A 17,829-nucleotide genomic window follows, 5' to 3' on the forward strand; every position below is an offset into this window, starting at 1 on the left:
CGCTACACATCTCATGAACTTCATATGTGCTGGATGCATGTGTGATTTGTCTTTTTGTTTGTGTCCATTATTCGGAATCATATACAAGAGTATGTACAGCTGTAGTTTTATATAATTTCGTTTGTGTTTCCTTTCTTGTTTTTCTTCGTAAGGTTCTCCCAATGGTTCCACAGATAGCTTGACATTTATTAACCTTCTTCTCAGTGCCTTTGTCATAGTTAAAACTGACATCATATTCTATATAACTGAAGTGGGATACATGTTACAAAATTTTCTCATTATTATTTTTTTAGAGGATTTCCAGTTCAGGCGAATATATTTTAAACAAAAGGTTCTTGTCAGACCAGGTAGATTGCAACTACTTGTTACGTATTTGTGGGACAATGTTGTCCACACATGTAGGAGTATCAAATATTCCAGTGTTGAATGTTGGGACTCTACAGCATTAGCCTACGAATCTTGTCCAACAAAAGAAACACTACAAAAGTGTAACTGACAGAATGTATTTCAAATTCTGTTCTGTAGCTCAGCAGCCCAATCAGGCTCACGATTATCATATTCTGTCAACTGTCCTTGATCAACTCCCATTTATGAGATCTTCCTTCTTTTAGCACCACAATTTTACTTTCTGTCGTCTTCTGATCAAGGAAACTGTGGTCTAGAAAGGACCCATGTCAGGAATTTTGTTAATCTGAATAATTTTTTCTCATCAAATATGCATTTTTTAAAAAAGTCTGCTGTTTTCATCTTTGAATCCATTACAAATTTCATTTTATCACTGTTTGTCTTGAACAAAGTGTTTCATAGTCCTTACAGCAAACACATAGGGGCCATCGCCCAGTCATGGTAAACAACTATTGTTAGATGCTTACAGACAGGATGTTTACCTGAGGCTTCCGGTAACGCTGTGTGTTCTTTTGTACTTGTTACGCCCCTGGGAGGTGGGAGGACATAGGCACTCTGCAGCGTTTGTACGTCTTGTGTGTTGCCTATAATCCAGTGACTTGCTCCATATTAAAGGGAATCGACTCGGAAAAATTTGAGTTGCTGATTCGCTTCTAAAATTTCTCTTTCCGCTTATAGACTATCATTCTTAAGATTTTCTTGTTGATAATCACTCTGTCAACGTAGTGGGGTAGTAGCATGCAGCACACCTTGGCAGTATGTCATACTAATTCGATGAAGCATCGTCGTCCCAGGGCCAGCGAATACTTAATGACGCCAAGCGTCAGTGGGAAATGACAGCAGTTGGTCTCTAGTAAAAGATGATCTCCATGACGTCATCTATCACTCCAAGACATTCGATGCAAAGATTGTGAAACGTCTTGCACTCGTATATTTTCACTTTCGACAGTTACGTTGACAAGTGGAGACCACGACATGGGATCACAGATTTACTTCAAACTTTGTACATCTTTAGTAGTCCATTAAAGCAATATAATGTACAAGTAGTAAGATGCATTACTCTGGCAATGGCAATAAAATCTCAAGAGAAATTTTACGTGTCTGCTATGTGGCTTATGTACCTCTACATAGAGTTCAGGATGGTGAAGTGCTTAGCAACTGATCTTCGTGAGACGAACGTGTATGAGCCGACGGTTCGACTCCCACTCAAACTAAATTTTAACCTATATTTTTTTCATCACTGGTCGTTTTATGTAATTTATATGGCATCTGAAACCTAATGTAATTAAAAAACCACGTGTATTTGCATGAAGTTTAGTGAATTTCACCTTATTTGACTACTTATTATTTTAAATTAAATTTAATTATTGGAACAAACATATTTATAACTATTGACAAGTAAATGAAGAAACACAGTGTTTTCCTGCAAATGTATGTCTGCCATGATTTGCGAAATCCCTATAACGAATCAGTCTGGTAAAATACTGGAACTACTATACACATCGACGCTTCAAGCTTCAGACAGAAAATCAGGCCCCATTTGGCAGTTAATTTGCGTAGCGGTGAGAAGTACCACTCCGGGGGACACCACCTTGATGAAGCACTGTCCATGCGGGTGGAGAGGCCTGGGTATTTGCGTGAAGCTGAGGGCTATGGCGAAGGTAGAGGACCTACTGCCGGAAAGGCCTTAGCTGATGGATCAGACTAAGAGTGTCCCACAACGTCCCCTCTTCCCTATCCACTCCTAGTCCTTACTCAATTCCCTTTCCCAACCCAAGGTGTGATGCGATTCGTGCAGAGGGGAGCGTGGCACATGGGAAGATATGTCGCAAATTGAGCCTCAGTGATACCGAGCGACCTCTCTGATTAAGTAGCCTTACAAGGCGCAGGGAGCGTGTAGATCTCCAAATCTCGTGGGACCAAGATGGACACGACTAAAGAAAATAAATTAAAACTGGGAGGCAAACTGAGACCTCAGATACCCAAAAATCGGGGTCAGGACCGATGGAGGTCATTCCCACTACTGAAGCAGAGTCTAAAGGTGAGCCAAAAGTGGGAACTGTAACCGAGAACTTGGACCAGACCAAGATTAAAGCCTTGTCTGGGGCCCAGAGGAGGAAACTCATCAGGGAACAGAGACAAAGGGAACGGAAAGAATGGCTTCACAAAGACAAGTGGAGGGAATTAAAGGGGCTTGAGCCTAAGATCTCGGGTTGAAGGGGATATGCAGACCCTCAAAATGTCGAAGACAGGCAGCAAGAGGATAAGGGAGGAATCTCCCTCCTCCCAGGATAAGTGAGCCCAGAAAAAGCCAAAGCAAGAATTATGGAAACAGACCTATGGTCTGCACTCTTGGTTTTTAAGATGGCAGTTATCCAGGAAGGCTATCCACTGGTAGCCATCACCTCGCAGCAGGAGTAACTTGTACAGATTATCCCTCTTTGAAAAAAATTTTTTTTTGGGGGGGGGGGGGGGGGACACTGGTCTAGAACCCAACTTCAGGAGGGTCGCTCTAGATCGTAGTGCTCTAATTTTCGTCTGTGAGGGCGTGCACACAGTGGAATGGCTTAAGGACAAGGTGCCCATGATATCCCATGGGAGGATGTGAAGCTGCTGGTCAAGACAGCACTGGAGCTCCTTAAGACTGCCAAGGTATCAATATGGGTACCAAAGTTCCTTATGGATGTCTCCCCTAAGACTCTGTTCGAAAAAATAGGGGTCCAGAACCCAAAAGTCTCGACAGAGGACTGGAGAGTAATCAACCAGAAGGTTGTACCGGAAGAATGAACCCAGGTGGTGGAGGTCGGAAAGAAGTCCCTGAAGGCGATGTGAGAGAAAGACCTGAAATTGTTTTAAAGGTTATCGCAGGTCACGGTCAGGCTAACCAAAGACCTCAAAGGCAATGATGGCAGCAAGACGAAGACTGGAGGTTCTGAAGATTAATCTGCAGCGCAGTACCTGAGCCGCTGTCTGGGGACACAGGAAATGGATGTGGCCCTGATACAAGAACCATACTTATATGAAGGGAGTGTATCGGGCCTCAGTGGCACTGGAGGTAAGCTGATTTATGCTAGAAATCTAAGAAACTCCAGATCTATGAAAGAAATGGAATTTCTTTCATGCCAATGATGGATTTCTGCTCCAGGGACCAAGTGACCATCAGAATGCAACAATGTGAGGAAGGTATCAAGAGGGAAATTGTTTTGGCCTCAGCATACCTTCCTTACGAAGACTCCCTTGGAGGTGAGGAGACTGACAAAAGCTTGCCATCGGCAAGGTGACCAACTGTTGGTTGGATGCAATGCTAATGCCCACAACCTAATGTGGGGCAGCAAGGACACCAACAGTAGAGGTGAGTACCTCCTCGAATTTCTCTTAGCTAACAACTTGGTGGTCCTGAATAGGGGCAATGAACCTACATTCAGGAATAGCAGAAGGAGACATAACCTTGGGTTCCATGATGATGGGCAGCTATGTCAAACAATGGCATGTGGAGTTAGAGCCATCCTCATTGGACCACATGTACATTAAATTCAAGTTTGAAACGGGAATCAGACAGACCATGAACTATAGGAATCCTAGAAAAACAGACTGGGAGACATGTAGGAGGGACCTTGACGTAAGCTTATCGGAAATTAAAACCTCGATAAAATATTCATTAGGGTTTGAGGAAGTAGCAGAGACTGTTACCTCTGCCATAGCGGCCTCATATCAGGACAACTGCACAAGCACCAAGAAGTGCATAAATAGGAGTGTGCCTTGGTGGAATAATAACTTGGAAAAGCAAAGAAAACAGGTACAAAGACTGTTTAATCTTGCAAGATGTAAAGGATAATGGGTAAAATATCATGAGGCCATTGTCAACTACAACCTTGCAATCACACAAGCAATGGAGGAATCCTGGAAAATCCTGGAAGGCATTCTGCGAGGAAGTGGAGAACATGCCTGCCAGACTTCACAAAATCCTCACTAGAGTACCAACTAGTCAAGGAGGTACGTTGAGGAAGGAGGATGGGGAATATACAAAGATAGCATATGAGACGCTGGAACTGCTCCTCAAAACCCACATTGCTCAATATGCTCTGCCGAACACCACAGACCAGAATGTGATCTCGGAGACACAATGGTTCTCAGGCTCTCGAAGAGAGGCCTGGGAATCAGCCAATTAGTATGTGGACTTCAATAAAATCCACTGGGTGGTCCAATGGATGGTGGGAACATTCCAACCATTCAAGCCACCCGGCACAGCTGGAATCTTTCTAGCTCTCCTGCAACAGGCAGGAGAGAATCTCATAAGAGTTCTATGCAGGTTATCCCAGGTATTCAGGGGTAGCCTAGCAGCATGAGTCATTCCCAACTCCTGGAGGGCAGTGAAGGTTGTTTTTATTGCAAAGCCAGGGATAATTCATCATACCAAGGCCAAAGATATGAGACCAATCAGTCTGTCCTCCTTTATTCTCCAAACATTGGAAAAACTGGTTAATGTATTCGTTGGGGAGAGGAGGCTAATTATGGCCCCTCTACATTCAAACCATCATGCATATTAACCACGTAAATCATGTGAGGCAGCTCTCCATCAACTCATTGGGAGAGTGGAGAAAACACTTCACTTCCAAGAAATAGCCCTCTGCTCCTTCCTGGACGTCGAGGAGGACTTTAGTAACAGGACCTTCGATTCCATGGTAAGGGCAGCAGATGTGCATGACCTGGGGACCACTATATGCAGGTGGTCCAGGGCCATGTTTAGTGGAAGGGAGATAGAGGCTACCATGATGAATGAAAAGATGGTAATTAACACCACTAGAGGTTTCCCACAAGGACGATTTCTGTCCCCTTTGTTGTGGAATCTAGTGGTTAATGAACTCACTGAGGAACTAAATTCCAGACAATGCCTTTGCCAAGGATACGCAGATGACCTTGTCATAGTAATACTTGACAAATTTACTGTCACAGTTAGAAATATGGCACAAGGTGCATTGGACATTGTGCAAGACTGGTGCATTAAAGAGGATCTAAGGGTTAATCCTAAGAAGACTGTTGTGGTGCCATTCACAAAGAGGTATATCCAACACTCAAGTTGGGATCTAAGGCTCTTCGATGAAACTCTACCTGTGAAGGGGATAGTGAAATATGTAAGGGTAACCTTAGATGAGAAACTAACATTAAGAGCATCTGCTCCAAGGCGAAAGGTACTCTAGTGAGTACCAGAAGGGCATGTGGTAAAAGCCCCAGAGGTTTGCACTGGATATACACCACAGTGGTTAGACCTGGGATTTCCTGTGGGGCCATAGTGTGGTGGAAGAAGGTAGAACAGCGGGTTGCAGCTACGGAGCTTGCTAAGGTGCAGAGACTGGCCTGCTTAGCCATAACAGGCGGAATTAGCAGCACACCAACCGCTGGGATGGAAGCCATGCTGGACATGCCTCCACTACACCTTTGGGTCAAGATGGAGGCAGCAGCTGGGGCATACAGACTTAAAACTGGTAAAAACTGGATCTCATTGGGATATCTAGAATCACACGCTAAGATGATGAGTGTGGTAAATATAGGAGTGGGTGAGGAAATGCTAGCCGACTAAACTTCCAACTGCTTCAACAAGCCTTACAATATAATAATTGGAAGCAGGGAACAGTGGGAAAAAACAGTTCGACACCGTATGGGGGACATTGGTTCAAGATTGGGTGTAAAGCAGACCAAGGGGTTGGGGCAGGGGTGTACAGGGTTCAGCCAAGACTGGAGGGAATCATCTCTCTAGGAAAAATGGCCTCGGCAAGATTACTGCAATCAGGGCAAGTGTGGAGGAGAATATGCGCAGGTGCTACAAGGACCGTAGCATCTACATCTATTCAGACAGCCAAGCAGCCCTGAAACCACTGGGTGTTCTGAAACGAGATCTAAGATTGTTGCAGAATGCCACAGGGCTCTGGTGGAGATAGGGGGAAGCAACAAGGTAAATCTAGTGTTGCAGAATGCTACATGGCTCTGGAGGAGATAGGGGGAAGCAATAGGGTAAACCTAGTGTGGGTCCCTGGCCGCTCAGGGATCTGTAGCAATGAACAACCCGACAGATTGGCCAGGATGTGGGCAACGACTATATTTATTGGACCGGAACCTATCCTGACAATCACCAAGGCTATGACCGAACTAGAAGTACGGAACTGGCTTAGGAAACAGCACGTAGAATATTGGACCAAGTCCCATAAATAAAAACATGGTAAGGTAATTGTGCCTGAACCGTATTTTAAAAGAAGCTCTGTAATCCTGGGATTGAACAGGAAAGAGATTAAACTCATGACTGGACTGATGACCGGCCATGGGAATTTCAAAAAACACCTACACACAATGGGTATAACGGAAGAAGACCATATATGTAGGATCTGTGATGAGGATGAAGAAACTGCATCACATCTAATCTTCGAACGCATGGCATTGGAGAGCAAAAGATACAGAATCTTCGGGACAACTAGACCAGAAGAAATTGTGTCTAATAAAAAACTGGTAAAGGGACTCCTTGCGCTATTTAAGGCCATTGGTTGGCTTACAAGATATACAGGGAGAGACACCGCACAATAAACTCGGTTTCGGTGAGGGCAGTGGCGGGTTAGACCTAAGCTGTTTTAGCTTCCCTGTCAAAATCAGATCAAATCAAACTCAGGAATGAGACGTTGCTAATGTAGCAAGAACGAACGGTGTAGTTGCTGTTTTTTTAATATCACGGAACTTACACTTATAGTACAAAAATGAAGGTGACTCCCTTTAGCGGGATTCGAACCGTTGCCTTGTCCACGACGCTCTGGCGAAGCGCGAACGCCAACCACTTGACCTCAATGAATTCTTACTGCCGACAGCTTCACACAGATACATCAGTTACATAATAAGACGCATAAAACTTCTCTTGCGATTTTCTAGGAATTGCCTGAGTATTGCACCTTACTACCTTCACACTGTGTTGTTTTAATGGTCTGTTTAAGATGTACAAAGTTTGAAGTCAATCCGTGGTCCTAACGTCGTGGCATCCTCTTGTAAGATCGGTTTAATGGCAACTAACGCATTTCCCCTGTGCAGGTCCCTTTAAACTGCACTGCAGCCGTTCGTTTTTGTTGAACATTTGTTGCATTTCACACTCCCAAACTCAAGAGAGCTGCTACGCCATCGTTCGTGTTTCCATTTGTAGCCATTAAACGTCAGCAATAGATGGCCTCAAGCAACGGAGTGAACACGGGATGCACCGCTTATCGTGGCTTAAAGGCAGACTTGCGATATCGTCTGCCGCCGGAGCTTCATGGTCTTGTTGAGAGTGTTTGCCCAGTCACCGCTGAAATAGTTACATCGGCCAACCCACTCTCTCGCTGTATAAACTGGCACATCCCCTGTCGAAAGTGAAAGCGTGCCTTAATGTTTGCCTACGGCCGGAAGGGATTACGTACTTATAATCAGTGGCGAACTCTTGGACACGGAAGCAAACAGCTTAGTTTAATTAATGAGAGAGCGGTCCGACCCTCTCTCCACTAACTGCGCACCGCTGACATCGGCCATAAAGTCGCTAAAAGATAAACACGACACCAGCGCGAGTGTGGACAAACGTCACCCGCGTAACAGCAGTAGCAGCGGATAAGCGCCGCGAGCGCTGCTGTAGAGGGTCGCTACTGCACACTGCTCAGCACTTAAAATGGCCGTCAATGACGGTCGTGTTCACCTCTAAACAGATGTACAGGGTGCTTCAAAATGAATACCACAACTTTAAAAATGTGTATTTAATGAAAGAAACATAATATAACCTTCTGTTATACTTCATTACAAAGAGTATTTAAAAAGGTTTTTTTTTCACTCAAAAACAAGTTCAGAGATGTTCAATATGGCCCCCTCCAGACACTCGAGCAATATCAACCCGATACTCCAACTCGTTCCACACTCTCTGTAGCATATCAGGCGTAACAGTTTGGATAGCTGCTGTTATTTCTCGTTTCAAATCATCAATGGTGGCTGGGAGAGGTGGCCGAAACACCATGTCCTTAACATCCCCCCCTGAGAAAAAATCGCAGGGGGTAAGATCAGGGCTTCTTGGAGGCCAGTGATGAAGTGCTCCGTCACGGGCTGCCTGGCGGCCGATCCATCGCCTCGGGTAGTTGACGTTCAGGTTTCATAACTAACCTTTTTCGTAGGACTCTCCATACAGTTGATTGTGGAATTTGCAGCTCTCTGCTAGCTCTGCGAGTCGATTTTCCTGGGCTGCGAACAAATGCTTGCTGGATGCGTGCTACATTTTCATCGCTCGTTCTCGGCCGTCCAGAACTTTTCCCTTTGCACAAACACCCATTCTTTGTAAACTGCTTATACCAACGTTTAATACATCACCTATCAGGAGGTTTAACACGATACTTCGTTCGAAATGCACGCTGAACAACTGTCGTCGATTCACTTTTGCCGTACTCAATAACACAAAAAGCTTTCTGTTGAGCGGTCGCCATCTTAGCATCAACTGACGCTGACGCCAAGTCAACAGCGCCTCAAGCGAACAAATGTACAACTAAATGAAACTTTATAGCTCCCTTAATTCGCCGACAGATAGTGCTTAGCTCTTCCTTTTGTCGTTGCAGAGTTTAAATCCCTAAAGTTGTGGTATTCTTTTTGAATCACCCTGTACTTCGGCATGCATCGTGTAACACCACCCACGAAGCTACTTAACGTACAAATTAATATTACGACACTGGGTAACCATTGCATTTTAGACCAGCGGTTCTCTAACCTCACTTAGTGGGACAACACTTGTCTGTCTGCGAAAGCCCTGCAATATTTGTCTGTCGAAACTAATTACACAACAGTGACACAACTACATTGGTCTGATTTGGAAACACTGCTGACTGTTGGGCGACTAACTCAGAGGTACGAGTGTGGATCAAAAGGTAACACTGCAGAGTCACGAACAATTTAATAATGAACATATAACAACGAAATTATTAGAGATCATACAACCTGAACTGTCCTATTCACAACACTACCGTTCCACACAATCACCATGCAGTTGTACACATCTGCACCATCGTTGAATCCAGGCGTCAAAACCAAAACCAGAAGTCTTTGCTTCTTGACCCAGGGTTTTAAAAACCCAAGTTTCGATGTTCATTGTGAACTCTAACGCGTCCGTCTCGTCGAATCACTTCTTCAGCACGTCCTCGATTGGTATCTGTGACAGATGTCACTCTCTGGCCGCTGTGCGGTTTATCTGCAGTGTCCGTTTTTCTGCCACCTAACTTCTTTACCCAACGCCGTTCTTTGCTGATGTCCATCACAGCGTCCCCGTATACTTTCTTCATGGGTGAGATTAACACAACTTTAAAATAAAGGCACGAGAAACAAAATATAATGAAAGGACACGGAATACATATAACTACAGATGTCACTGGTAACTGCTTATCTGTGTGAGTAATCAAATAATCACGCCTCATTACAACCTTTTGCTGAACTTGAAATGACATACTATCGTGCAACTTTCTGCGTGTCTACACGCTATTAAAAAAAGTATATATATATATATATATATATATATATATATATATATATATATATATATGAGGACAATTTCATAACTGTGCTGCAATGAAAGGGAGAAATTTATGGCTAATTAATTTATAAAAGATCTTGAGACAAAGAGCGACTCGTACAGGTTGTGATTGTCACACGTTACTAAAACGATACCATATGGCACATAAAGCAACAACAGTTATGGAATCTGAGCATCGCTTGGACAAAAAATAATGTATAAGTAAATCTCTTCTGTATTGCGATATAATAACTAATGTACAGAAAGAGTTCAAAACTCAATGGAATAATACATCACCCATTTTAGAACGATTTACATAAACTAATTTGTCCCTGAGATCAGAGTTAATATCTACCGACAGTCTAACAGCATGCGAGAAAAAATATTTCCTAAATAAATATATTCCTAACATATTATGTAAATAAATATGTATGAATAAGAACCAGTCTGATATCAGGAAGTTGTGGACTAAGAGAACGAGATGGGTTTTTGTTTAGGAATGTCTGCTTAACGGTGATTTCGGAATGTATTAGTTTACGGATGATGCTACATCTCTCTTGTTTTCATAGTTTGGCTGGGTATCTAAGGAGGTCGTCCTACTAAATGTAAACTATTAGCAGTTCTGTGACACAGGGATACAATCAGTATCACAAGCTAACCGAATACTTCAGCACTTTATTCCCATTGGTCCCATTGTCCCCCCCTCCTTCTGAGCATCTGTAAGAAGGAGTACCTATAACGTAGCTTTAATACGATCACTGATGAAGTTTGCCAGTGATTCCATACAGTAAGCATTCTTTATCACGCAAGAACCAGTGGATGGGAAGAATATGTACAATGTATTGTCAAAAATAGTAGCCTTGAAAGCAGGTGGTGAAATTCCCGGTAATGATGACTTTACACGATCTTAGTCAGTGGTCAAATTTTATTGTAAAGTATGTACTCGCATATGATCCCTCCTTTAACTGAATTAAGCTCTGGCCATGTAGTAAAAGAGCATTTTGTTGTTGTTGGGACTTACCTCCTGGTGGATCCGTCTCCGTGAATCTTCTCTCCTTTCATAATTCTGGAAGGGTCTCTTACAGAAACTGATAACACTATACAATTGAAAATTCTGTGAAGGTCACATCAGCTTGTCTTAAAAGTTTGCTAGAGATGAAACCTAGGTTACAGAAATGAACACTGAATGTTGTAAAACTAGCAATTTTCTACAATTAATCTCTCTCAAAGTTTACTTTCACTATCATCTGAATTATGTTCCTGCTCTGATTCTAGATAAGACTAGTCTATAGCACTGAACAAGTTGTTAGTGAGCTAAAAGACCGCGACAAATGTATGGTAGAACGAAGAGTACTCCACACCACAGAAAATCCAACTCTATTTGTACCTTAATAGCTACGACTATTCTATCACTCATTATGTACTTGTACTAATGTAAACGTTTATAAGGCTATAACTATAAGACATTGATCTTTATGTTAATTACTCTACAGCAAACGCATCGTTATTAATTTGCTGACAGACTATGAGTTCTAATCGGGCACTGACCACTCTCCAAACAACACTAATACCTCCTGCTGGCGAGGAAGGATAAACACTTTGCTTTCGTTCTGTATTGTTAATGCTAGTTTCAGATGTGGAACGAGCTGTGCAGCTATTTTTACAAAAAGGAAACACAGACATATGTTGTTCTCGAAGCCCGCAACTGTTAATCTTACAATATCATCTAACGATTTACAGTAAGACAGACTCAAAGACCACTTATTTCTTTTTATTCAAAGAGCTGTCAAAATATATTGTGAAAGACAGTATTAATGAAAGAGAAGAGGAAGTAGTGTAGACGACGGTCAGCCAAACACGTTTAATAACCACTATGGACAACTAACTGAAGATGTGTCACTGAAGCGAAGGAACTCGAAAGATGGAAGAAATTGTATTTACAATTAATATTGACAAATTGTAGGACGATTGATAACCTAATCATACGTCACCCGTTAAAAATCTCTAGTCTTTTAGTATGACGCGAGTGACGATAATACGAGTATTTTATTTATCATCTATTTTAAAAGGAGGCGTGTTCAGCAGAACCGAAAGGTAAGGTTCGCTCTTTGAGTGCTGAGATTTTTGAAGAGCGAAAAAATGTTATAGTCACAAATTAAGTGACACAAATGATTTCAAAATGGAGACGTGTGAAGTGCGTGACGATCATTCGGAACTGATGCGTTGTGTCCTACTATACTGTGCTGGTAGAGCCACGAAAACATTGTCATAGTAGAACAGCTTCAAATTTCAGTAGCTGTAATTTTCACGAGTATTTTGGCAGAAGTAAGCCATCCTTTCAAGTAGCCCAGTATCAAAACATAAACAACATCGGAAAATTTAAGCGGAATGACGATATACATCATCTGATGGAGGGAATAATGGATTCAAAATACGATTGTATATCTGGACGTGCATAAAGTTTTTTCATGTCCCCGAATGGTCATGGTTAATGTTACCTTGTGCAAACGTTTAGAGTCCAACGGCAAAGCCTGCAGTACGACCACGAGAATTTTCGGAACGTGAAATACGAAGAGAACTTCCTTTCACGGCAACAAGGATATATTACTCACTGATTTCCCTAAGCATGGCTCCATGCTCATTGCTAAGGTTATGAAGATACAGTTCATCAGAACTTGGAAACAGTTCAGAGTTCTCGACTGAAATGCTTTACTTTTGGAGAGCTGCTCACCGTGCCGAGAATTAATGACATAATACAAAAAGAAAGAAAACTTATCCCTGTATTGGTTGGTAAATCGAACCTACATTTCAAGGAAAATTCTCGTACAATTAAGCACCCCCCCACAAACTAACTCCTCCAAAATGTCACTAAGAAATCTAGAATATCCCTGAAACGTGATCAAATAGCTCACGTGATAGAGCACTGTCTGTGAAAAGAAATGTTTGTGTGTGAGGCTTATTCTGTCATACGGCTTCGGCGTGGTGCGGACACTAAGTTCGACATATTTCTGTAGCCTAATTTCCCACATTGGCAAATTCATTAGTACTCTCTTTCATCTGATAGAGACGTGTTTTCGAAGTGGAGTTAGCTTCCTAGTTATCAGAAGTCGTCTAAGAGAAGAGAACATCCGTCTTATCTCATTTCGCGAGAAATTTATTAGCAAGTTCAGTAATTACACTCTAACTGATACCGCTTGCGAACTTGACATTGTTCATGTGAATGTCTCTAGCATATTCACCTTTGAACTGATGTACACGAGTGACCGTGACGAGTCTTGTTTAAGGACCTCCATTCTAAGCATTCCAGAAGACAGCCACAGGGGTACAGTTTACCTAGAAAATAATCGTATGGAGTAATCGTATGTGCCTTTTGAATTTAAATCAATGCGCTTGGAGACAGATGTATAGGAGTCTGAAACGAATAGCAGAAAGATCAGTAAAAGTGGCCAGTTTCAGTTGATAATCATAACAGCCACGGTTAGGCCTAAATCGAAACATCGTACTTTAAGATATTTAACTCCAGTGAACAGAAGATTCTAAAGTAAATGTAAACACCTCTTACAACTGTTCCGACTGGCCGACTGCTCCCTATAAGGCAGTACGAGGAGTGATCTATGATAACGGGACATGTGACTAGCGTGTCCCCAGGCACTTCAGCCATTAAGCCGTTACAGGCAGTGGATGACCCCTGATGGTACATCTGCTTTTGTATTCAAGCAACTCATCATTTGACCTCACGAGGCTGCATCCCATTCCAGATGTCTCTACCTCATAAAAAGGCGCGATATACCGGGAATCGAACCCGGATCCTCCCACATCGAAGTCAGCGACTCTACATTCCCTTACGTGACTATACAAAAAAAATCGAAACTACTGAGTGTAAAAAAAAAGTGCGTTAACTAGCTACGTCGTCAACAACAAACGCGAAGAATTTCGATTTCATATGAGTAGTAAAAAAGGAATGAAACATGTTTTAATTCTCGGGCATCCTCAGCTACCTGTAGAATGAAATGCAAAGTGTTTCCTTCTTGCACGAGCAGCAAGTCTCTACACAAGCCACTTACCTCTGTGACGGCCGAGAGATGTTGCAGAGAAAAATTCGATCGGTGCATTTCTCTCGGCACCTCTCCGCGTCACACTGACGTACACTGCACCGACAAGCAAAAACTGCATTTTAGAATCAAGCATTTCATCTGCCCGAATGAACAGTGACAAGTCCGTCAGCACGTCGTTTGTCGAGCTCGATGAAATTTCCCTCAGAGTCGTTGTCACCAAATTAATAAAGATGGAACCAAAAGCGATAGGTGCTGCGCGGAGGCCGCAGCAGCAGTAGTAATAGAAGTAAAAGTGTCTACGGTACCTTTTTACCGTCTAGCTCGTGCGTGCCTTGGGCTAAAACCTTATCTACGCTAGCCGGGTCGGCGAACGTGATAAACCCGAAGCCCCTATAAGACAACATAAGAAAATTTTACTAACAAGAAGGAAAACAGACATCTACTTGCGTAGGCAGACAACAGCTAGACAAGAATACACAGTAAAACTGTAAATCTAAGGCTGGTAAAAGGAGAGAGAGAGAGAGAGAGAGAGAGAGAGAGAGAGAGAGCACAGAATGAAGGAGAAGGCACACAGCGCTTGCAGCAAATTAATTTCATAAACAGCAAAAAATCGGCGTCCTCTCGGCGTTTCAGCCGGCCGTGGTGCTCCAAATTAGTTTCACTGATCCGACTGCAGGTCAAAACCAGTGACGGGTGCGTTACAACCGTTTCCTCTATTATTCAGCGCATGCAACAGCAATGTTAATAAGTGAGAAGCTATATGCCAACAGTGAGCAGCGTACTGAATTTTACATCTCATGGCAGATTAAAACGTCGCAACGGACATTTGTGTCCAGCTGATTCTTGAACCGCAACTGTACAATGAATACGGTACGACTGATGTCCTTCACCTCGCACCAGGAATTTTTCCTCTCTACTACTTCGTACTTTTATGAAGACACGTGGGTGTAAAAAGAGGGAAGATGGTTCGTAACACCTCAAAACTTCAGACGAATTAACGCAAGATACTACCGCGGTAAAGTATACCAATTTCGCTCATTTATTTTAGCTAAAAATCTCTGCATTTAATGGTACGATTTTTCTATCACTCCTCTTCACAAGATAATATTTCATAAAACATGAAAGAAGCCGTCCGCGGTGGCCGAGCTGTTCTAGGCGCTTCAGTCCGGAACAGCGCGACTGCTACGGACGCAAGTTCGAATCCTACCTCGGGCATGGATGTGTGTGATGTCCTTAGGTTGGTTAGGTTTAAGTAGTTCTAAGTTCTAGGGGACTGATGACCTAAGATGTTAAGTCCCATAGCCATTTGATCCATTTGAAAGAAGAGTGTACATAATGAAGGAAGTCACTTACATGACTACCATTCAGTTACTTAGTTGCTCCGCCGTGTTCACTTTACTCCAAATAGGATATCAACAGTGGACAACATACGAGGGCTATTTTCTTTTTCAAGGTCTGATCGGTGGCGAAATGGAAGCCACAATAAAAATCAAAAATTTTTAATTTGCAACATTTAGCTACACCCTCCACCTACTTTTCTCATACAGTGATAAGCCAAAACTTTATGACCACTGCCCATTATACGTTGGATCCCGCCTGGTGGCATTTCAGGCGCGTGACGCAGTATGGAAAGTATGTACGCGGAACACACACGGACGGGGGATCACTGTAGCGAAGATATGGCTGCGAATGTGGCAATCTATTGAAACGAGCGAATTTGACAAAGCGCAGATTATTATTATGCAGAGCCTGTGAAAGAGGATCTCGAAAACGGCGAAGCTGGTCGAATGTCAACCGTGCTACTGTCGTGAGCATCTACGGAAACAGATAGAAGGTCAGTGGAACTACCAAGAGTCGCTGAACTGTTGGACGTCCACGATTATTCACAGAACCTGGGGTTCAGAGCCTTAGCTCTGTAAAGTAGGATATGTGCTGATCTGTGGCATCTCTGCCGAAAGAGCACAGCGCTGGTGCACGCACAAGTGTTTAGGAGCGCACCGATCATCGTACATTTTCGAACATGGAGCTCCACAGCCGACCACGCATACGTGTTCGCATGTAGATCCAACGACATCGTCAATTACGATTACAGTGGGCACAGGACCATCGGGATTCGACGGTCGATGAGTATAAATGCGTCGGCTCTCCGAGTGAAATACACTCCTGGAAATGGAAAAAAGAACACATTGACACCGGTGTGTCAGACCCACCATACTTGCTCCGGACACTGCGAGAGGGCTGTACAAGCAATGATCACACGCACGGCACAGCGGACACACCAGGAACCGCGGTGTTGGCCGTCGAATGGCGCTAGCTGCGCAGCATTTGTGCACCGCCGCCGTCATTGTCAGCCAGTTTGCCGTGGCATACGGAGCTCCATCGCAGTCTTTAACACTGGTAGCATGCCGAGACAGCGTGGACGTGAACCGTATGTGCAGTTGACGGACTTTGAGCGAGGGCGTATAGTGGGCATGCGGGAGGCCGGGTGGACGTACCACCGAATTGCTCAACACGTGGGGCGTGAGGTCTCCACAGTACATCGATGTTGTCGCCAGTGGTCGGCGGAAGGTGCACGTGCCCGTCGACCTGGGACCGGACTGCAGCGACGCACGGATGCACGCCAAGACCGTAGGATCCTACGCAGTGCCGTAGGGGACCGTACCGCCACTTCTCAGAAAATTAGGGACACTGTTGCTCCTGGGGTATCGGCGAGGACCATTCGCAACCGTCTCCATGAAGCTGGGCTACGGTCCCGCACACCGTTAGGCCGTCTTCCGCTCACGCCCCAGCATCGTGCAGCCCGCCTCCAGTGGTGTCGCGACAGGCGTGAATGGAGGGACGAATGGAGACGAGTCGTCTTCAGCGATGAGAGCCGCTTCTGCCTTGGTGCCAATGATGGTCGGATCATTGACACCAGAATCAGTGATGTATTTCGTTTGAAATACGGACAAACAAGTTATTAAGCAGGTGGTCATAATGTTTTGGCTCGTCACTGTAGTCGCCGCTCCAACCTAGACATTTTCATAGCATTGTACTAACTTTCGAATACCCAGTGTCATGGAAGACAGTGGCCCGTGCTTCACTACGCTGTTCTACAGCTCGTTGTCTGTGCCAACACTGTTCATGTGAGTAAATACACTCCTGGAAATTGAAATAAGAACACCGTGAATTCATTGTCCCAGGAAGGGGAAACTTTATTGACACATTCCTGGGGTCAGATACATCACATGATCACACTGACAGAACCACAGGCACATAGACACAGGCAACAGAGCATGCACAATGTCGGCAATAGTACAGTGTATATCCACCTTTGGCAGCAATGCAGGCTGCTATTCTCCCATGGAGACGATCGTAGAGATGCTGGATGTAGTCCTGTGGAACGGCTTGCCATGCCATTTCCACCTGGCGCCTCAGTTGGACCAGCGTTCGTGCTGGACGTGCAGACCGCGTGAGACGACGCTTCATCCAGTCCCAAACATGCTCAATGGGGGACAGATCCGGAGATCTTGCTGGCCAGGGTAGTTGACTTACACCTTCTAGAGCACGTTGGGTGGCACGGGATACATGCGGACGTGCATTGTCCTGTTGGAACAGCAAGTTCCCTTGCCGGTCTAGGAATGGTAGAACGATGGGTTCGATGACGGTTTGGATGTACCGTGCACTATTCAGTGTCCCCTCGACGATCACCAGTGGTGTACGGCCAGTGTAGGAGATCGCTCCCCACACCATGATGCCGGGTGTTGGCCCTGTGTGCCTCGGTCGTATGCAGTCCTGATTGTGGCGCTCACCTGCACGGCGCCAAACACGCATACGACCATCATTGGC

At 44.1% G+C, this 17,829-nt stretch overlaps 1 protein-coding gene across 1 annotated transcript in view; it reads right to left on the reverse strand.

Annotated features, from left to right (window-relative positions):
• Positions 1 to 17,829, reverse strand: part of LOC126094195 (RNA-binding protein Musashi homolog Rbp6) — a 1,305,639-nt gene that overhangs the window by 1,076,669 nt on the left and 211,141 nt on the right. Inside the window, exon 2 of the mRNA XM_049908777.1 lies at positions 14,307 to 14,391. Coding sequence (XP_049764734.1) covers positions 14,307 to 14,391 — 85 coding nt within the window. The remainder of the gene's footprint in view (positions 1 to 14,306; positions 14,392 to 17,829) is intronic.

The sequence above is a fragment of the Schistocerca cancellata genome, chromosome 1, assembly GCF_023864275.1.
Source record: "Schistocerca cancellata isolate TAMUIC-IGC-003103 chromosome 1, iqSchCanc2.1, whole genome shotgun sequence".
NCBI lineage: Eukaryota > Metazoa > Arthropoda > Insecta > Orthoptera > Acrididae > Schistocerca > Schistocerca cancellata.